The following is a 7,020-nucleotide window of genomic DNA, read 5'->3' as shown; positions in this document are numbered from 1 at the left end:
GCCATACCAGGGGAACTGCTCAACCTTGCCTGGAGACTCAGCAGTGTCCCAGACATTCCTGGACTTGTGTTCTTTCAGCACATGGGACTGAGGGTATGAAACAGAACAAAGAGACCCCACGCTTGGCCTTTCTCCTGTCCCCACCTATGCTGCAAACAACAAGGAGAGAAGACTGAAGACTCCAACAGAGGGGACTGGCCCAAGATTCAAGGGTGAAATCTGTGTGCTGAGAACTACAATATCCAGTGGGGTGATAGAAATTGCTTAATCCAGGTGTTGCCCCATCTAATAGGGTTTATATTTTATATTATTTTGGTGACTAAAGCTGATTTCTTGCCTATCACTTATAATCACTCAAAATCTTCATTTGTAGTCAATAAATGTATTTGACAGTTTGTCTTTACCAAGGAGTTTGCCTGAAGCGTGTGGTAAATCTGCGGAGGTGTTGCAAGGGCTGGTGTATATCCACTTTCCATTGATGAGGTGGGGAACCAGTTAATAAATGTGTACTGCGCGTCTTCAGCAGTGCCAGTCGGTGTATTGCTGAGGTAGAAGGCTGGGAGCTGGGAGAATTTGGTTGGGGCCTTTCCCTGTGTGATTCATGAGCGGCTTTGGGAGCATTCATGCAATCTAGCTGGGGTGGGGAGGAGCTCCACATTCAGTTGTGCTGAGTGATAACAGCACCTTGAGGGGTTTGTTGCTGGTCATTAGCAAGGCATTGAGAATTACAGCCCAGGCTGCAGAGTTCACAGGGCCCTTCCCTCGCATCATCCGTCCCCCGAGCCCCCACCCTGTACCACCGCTTCCCCTGGGTCCCAGTCCCAAACCTTGCTCCCCAATCCCCTGCCCCCCCTCATTTCTCTCTACCCCCTCCCTCTGTCATTCACCATTCTGGCTGTAAGCATTGGGAGGGCTTAACTCTCCAACTTCTATAAGTGATGGGGCCATGGGCCTTGGCCCCCCACATTCTGGTGCCTCAGCGTCCAAACCTGAAACCCTTTAAATCAGCAGCCACTTAGGAAAATGTTTGTCTGGAGTGCAGGGGACTGGACTAGATGACCCATGAGATCCCTTCCAGCCCTACACGTCTAAGATTATCACTGGGTAATGCCCCCTTGGTGTTTCAGGTCAGGTCGACTGTCCTGATCACTTCTGTCAGTGAGGGGCAGAGTCAGAGATTTTGTCTTCTCAGTCCAGACTTGATAGCCTGCAATAGTAAAAGGTGGCAGAAGAAAAGGCTGACATTGACGTGTTTGACTCTGTCTCCATTACTGTCTGTGTGTCAGGGACCACAGGTCTTGAACATCAGTCTAGAGGGCCCTTAGGCACCAGCACACACCTGTTACAAAGTCATTACATTATATGTGAGCGTATTTGATTCTTACGTTTTTGCATGAATACTGTCTGTGTCTCAGTTTCCCTGTGTGCTGCACCAATGCACAGGTGGTGGGAATACGGGTGTGTGACTATTGCTGAGGCCTTTGGGGTCAGGTGACGTCGCTCCAGCTGTCTGCATGTAAGCGATGGTCGGTGACCTTAGTCACCTGAGACCCAGGAGGGGGATGCAACCATGTGACAATTTGCCTAGGAAGAGAGACACAGACAAGGAGGAGGAGTAATGGGCATGTCAGAGGTTGGGCCACTGGAAGCTGGGCAGTCTGCTGTGGGGGACTCGGAGAGATGGAAGTCCAGGATGTCTGTCCTGGTCCTCCCAAGATGAATTTTCTGAAAGACAGAGGTTTTTTGCTAACAAGTTCTGTTCTTCCTTTTTCCATTCTGTCTGAGAGTCATGGCTAACTGTGGAGTTGGGGTGCAAGGCCCTCTGGTTTCCCCACAAAATCCTCTTTCACCTTTGGAGTTTTCAACATGACTAAAAAGACTTGAGCTGTTCAGCTTAGAAAAAAGACCTCTAAGGGTGAATCTGACAGAGGTCTATAAAATCATGCCTGGCGTGGAGAAGTGAATAGAGAAATGTTATTTACTTTCTCACAATATACAAAAGCACAGGATGCCCGACAAAATTAATAGGCAGCAGATTTAATACAAACAAGAGGACATATTTTTTCACACAACAGAGATGTAACCTGGGGAACTCACTGTAAGAGGAATGAAGTGATGGCCAAAAGTACAACTGCATTGAAAAAAGAACGAGACACATGTATAACTGGGAAAACAAAGAAATAGAACAGTCCATGGAGGATTGATCCATCAATGACTATTAGCCAAGACAGTCGGGCAATTCTTACTGAATTGGAGAGGCAACGTAGTGACAGAGGATATGGTAAAAGCTGAAGTGCTCAATGCTTTTTTTGCCTCGGTCTTCATTGGCAAGGTCAGCTCCCTGACTGCTACACTGGGCAACACAGTGTGGGGTGGAGGTGAGCAGCCCTCAGTGGTGAAAGAACAGAGTAAGGACTGTTTAGAAAAGCTGGACACGTACAAGTCCATGGGTCCAGACCTAATGCATCCAAGGACGCTGAGGGAGTTGGCTGATGCGATGGCAGAGACATTGGCTAGTCTCTTCAAAATTTTTTGGTGATTGGGGGAGGCCCCAGATGGTTGGGAAAAGGCAAATCTAACCATATTTTAAAAAGAGAAGGAAGAAAACCCAGAGAACTACAGACCAGTCAGCCTAACTTCAGTCCATGGCAAATTCCTGAAACAGGTCCTCAAAGGATCCATTTTGAATCACTTGGAGGAGAGAAAGGTGATTAGGAACAAACAATATAGATTCATCAACGGCCAGTCATGTCTGACTAAACTAATTGCCTTCTGTGATGAGATAACTGGCTCTGTGGATATAGGGAAAGTGCTAGATGTGATATATCTTGACTTTAGCAAAGCTTTTGATAATAGTCTCCCACAGTATTCTTGCCAGCAAGTTAAAGAAGTATGGGCTGGATGACTGGACTATAAGGTGGATAGAAAGCAGTGACCCTGAGAAGGATTTTGGAGTTTGCATCTCTTTGTGGAAGGTGCTGTAACAAAAATCAAGTTAATGCGTTCAATCCAGGGCTGACTGGGTATACTTCTAGGGCCTGTGTTATACAGGAGGTCAGACTGTGGTTCCGTCTGGCCTTAAACATTATGAATCACCATGCTTGCTGTTGGGTGGTGTGTGGGGGACTGTGCTGCCCTAGACATGTCCTCTTGGGGTGGATCTCCAGGTCGAGGAGGCCCATGAAGACACAGTCAAAGCCACGCCTGCTCAGGTTCTGGGCTGTGCAGTGGAGGGCCATGCAATCCCTGTGCTGTCTCCCTGAGGAGACTTTCTCCTGACTTCCATGCTGGCCCCAAAGTGTGCTCACTTTGCCACAGAGGAAATTAAGAAGGAAAGAAACAAACCCAAGGTGACACAGCAGGTTGGAGGGAGAACAAAGTCTAGAGCCCCTGTCTCCCAAAGTTCAGCACAGTGCACTTCGCATGCTGTATGGCATGTCCTCCTTGGCTACTGCTTTCCACACACACACTGTGCTCTCCCTCTCTCATGGTGACTCTATGCTTGTGCTTTCTTGGTTTGTGGTTTCCCTTCAACTTAGAACAGAGACTTATTCAGTCTGGCTGCTTTTTGTGGAAGTGAGCAGTGTTGTTGTAGCCATGTGTATCCCAGGATATTACAGAGACAACATGAGGAGGAAATAGCTTTCATTGAACCCAAATTCTGAGGTAAGAGAGACCAGCTTTCGACCTAACGAAGTGGAAGGACATAGTTCAAACACGCCTATAGTTCCAGTGAAAACCTGGCTTTAATTTCCAAGTCCCAGAGCATTTTATGTTGCCTCCTTTAGCTCAGCAGGGACCTTCTTCTGCAGCATTGATGAAACACATTGATCACCCGTTTCAGGATCTCTTTTGTTGTCACCCCATAAACAATGGGGTTTAACATGGGGGGAATGAGCACATAGAGGTTGGCCAGGAGGTTGAGAATATAACCCGGGATGATGTGCCCAAATCGGAGTGCAAAAGAGGAGAAAAAAGCCGGTGTGTAGAACATCAGTATGACACAGACATGGGAGCCGCAGGTGTGGAGAGCCTTGAGCCGGGCTTCCTTGGTGGGGAGCTGGAATACGGCCCTGAGGATCAGTCCATAAGATACAGCAATGAGCATAGCATCCAAACCAATTACTAAAATAGCCGTAGCTACGCCATACCAGATACTGACTGTGATGTCGTCGCAGGCCAGTCGGGCTATGTCCACATAGTCACAATAATTGTGAGGCAGGCGGTTGGTTCTGCAGAACTTCAGCTGCTTCACAAGAAAGATGAGAGGGAAAATGAAACAGAAACTTCTTGTGACAACTGCCAGCCCCATCTTCCCAATCACAGAATTGGTTAGTATGATGGTGTATCTCAGGGGGTTGCAAATGGCAACGTACCGATCAAACGCCATGGCCAGCAGGATGGCCGACTCGGCCAGAAAACTGACATGGATGAAGAACATCTGCGTCAGGCAGGCAGCAAAAGAAATTTCCCCTGCTCTAAACCAGAAGACAGCCAGCATCTTGGGCACTGTCGTGGTAGATAACAGCAGATCAGCAGCGGCCAGCATGGACACGAATAGATACATGGGCTCATGGAGGCTTTGTTCTGTTAGTATGATGAATAGTAGGAGAGAGTTTCCAAAAAGTGTTGCAATGTACATCAGACAGAAGGGGATGGAGATCCAGACATGAGACTCCTCCGTACCCGGAATGCCAGTCAGGACATAGGTCATGGGGTCTGAAAAGGTGTGATTGTCAGCTGGCATCATGTGCCATCATTTGGATTTTCTGATCAGTTTCCTGTAACTAACAGCAAAAGAGACAATCAGTGAGAAGGTGAGTAGTGGCTAGGACTGGACTGCATTTGTTACAGTGTGACATGTTCCTCCCGGGTGTCACCTGGAACTGGGTTTTCATTAAAAATGTACACACTTGGACTGAGATGGAGATGGACATAGGAGACGGAAGTGTGGAGAGTCTCTGGGTTAGGCTAAAAGGGGTAAAAAGCACAGGGGATGTCGTGCTGGGAGTCTACTACAGGCCACCTAATCAGGCGGAAGAGGTGGATGAGGCTTTTTTCAAACAACTAACAAAATCATCCAAAGCCCAAGATTTGGTGGTGATGGGGGACTTCAACTATCCAGATATATGTTGGGAAAATAACACCGCGGGGCACAGACTATCCAATAAGTTCTTGGACTGCATTGCAGACAACTTTTTATTTCAGAAAGTTGAAAAAGCTACTGGGGGGAAGCTGTTCTAGACTCGATTTTAACAAATAGGGAGGAACTTGTTGAGAATTTGAAAGTAGAAGGAAGCTTGGGTGAAAGTGATCATGAAATCATAGAGTTTGCAATTCTAAGGAAGGGTAGAAGGGAGTACAGCAGAATAGAGACAATGGATTTCAGGAAGGCGGATTTTGGTAAGCTCAGAGAGCTGATAGGCAAGGTCCCATGGGAATTAAGACTGAGGGGAAAAACAACTGAGAAAAGTTGGCAGTTTTTCAAAGGGACGCTATTAAGGGCCCAAAAGCAAGTTATTCCGGTGGTTAGGAAAGATAGAAAATGTGGCAAAAGACCACCTTGGCTTACCCTTGAGATCTTGCGTGTCCTACAAAATAAAAAGGCGTCATATAAAAAATGGAAACTAGGTCAGATCACGAAGGATGAATATAGACAAATAACACAGGAATGCAGAGGCAAGATTAGAAAAGCAAAGGCACAAAATGAACTCAAACTAGCTATGGGAATAAAGGGAAACAAGAAGACTTTTTATCAATACATTAGAAGCAAGAGGAAGACTAAGGACAGGGTAGGCCCACTGCTCAATGAGGAGGGGGAAACAGTAACGGGAGACTTGGAAATGGCAGAGATGCTTAATGACTTCTTTGTTTCGGTCTTCACTGAGAAGTCTGAAGGAATGTCTAGTATAGTGAATGCTTACGGGAAGAGGGTAGGTTTAGAAGAGAAAATAAAAAAAGAGCAAGTAAAAAATCACTTAGAAAAGTTAGATGCCTGCAAGTCACCAGGGCCTGATGAAATGCATCCTAGAATACTCAAGGAGTTAATAGAAGAGGTATCTGAGCCTCTAGCTATTATCTTTGGGAAATCATGGGAGACGGGGGAGAGTCCAGAAGACTGGAAGGGAGCAAATATAGTGCCCATCTATAAAAAGGGAAATAAAAACAACCCAGGAAACTACAGACAAGTTAGTTTAACTTCTGTGCCAGGGAAGATAATGGAGCAGGTAATCAAAGAAATCATCTGCAAACACTTGGAAGGTGGTAAGGTGATAGGGAATAGCCAGCATGGATTTGTAAAGAACAAATCGTGTCAAACTAATCTGATAGCGTTCTTTGATAGGATAACGAGCCTTGTGGATAAGGGAGAAGCGGTGGATGTGATATACCTAGACTTTAGTAAGGCATTTGATATAGTCTCGCATGATATTCTTATAGATAAACTAGGAAAGTACAATTTAGATGGGGCTACTATAAGGTGGGTGCATAACTGGCTGGATAACCGTACTCAGTAGTTGTTAATGGCTCTCAATCCTGCTGGAAAGGTATAACAAGTGGGGTTCCGCAGGGGTCTGTTTTGGGACCGGTTCTGTTCAATATCTTCATCAACGATTTAGATGTTGGCATAGAAAGTGCGCTTATTAAGTTTGCGGACGATACCAAACTGGGGGGGATTGCAACTGCTTTGGAGGACAGGGTCAAAATTCAAAATGATCTGGACAAGTTGGAGAAATGGTCTGAGGTAAACAGGATGAAGTTCAATCAAGATAAATGCAAAGTGCTCCACTTAGGAAGGAACAATCAGTTTCACACATACAGAATGGGAAGAGACTGTCTAGGAAGGAGTATGGCAGAAAGAGATCTAGGGGTCATAGTAGACCACAAGCTTAATATGAGTCAACAGTGTGATACTGTTGCAAAAAAAGCAAACGTGATTCTGGGATGCATTAACAGGTGTGTTGTAAACAAGACACGAGAAATCATTCTTCCGCTTTACTCTGCGCTGGTTAGGCCTCAACT

General features: G+C 46.0%; 1 protein-coding gene across 1 annotated transcript; it reads right to left on the bottom strand.

Annotated features, from left to right (window-relative positions):
* Positions 1 to 3,784: 3,784 nt before the first annotated feature.
* LOC115641854 (olfactory receptor 52B2-like) lies at positions 3,785 to 4,750 on the bottom strand. Its single transcript, XM_030545222.1, has one exon. It carries the CDS (start codon positions 4,748 to 4,750, stop codon positions 3,785 to 3,787), a length of 966 nt encoding a protein of 321 aa, XP_030401082.1.
* Between the last annotated feature and the right edge of the window lie 2,270 nt (positions 4,751 to 7,020).

This window comes from Gopherus evgoodei, unplaced genomic scaffold (assembly GCF_007399415.2).
Source record: "Gopherus evgoodei ecotype Sinaloan lineage unplaced genomic scaffold, rGopEvg1_v1.p scaffold_36_arrow_ctg1, whole genome shotgun sequence".
NCBI lineage: Eukaryota > Metazoa > Chordata > Testudines > Testudinidae > Gopherus > Gopherus evgoodei.
This window is presented reverse-complemented; position numbering and strand designations above follow the sequence as displayed.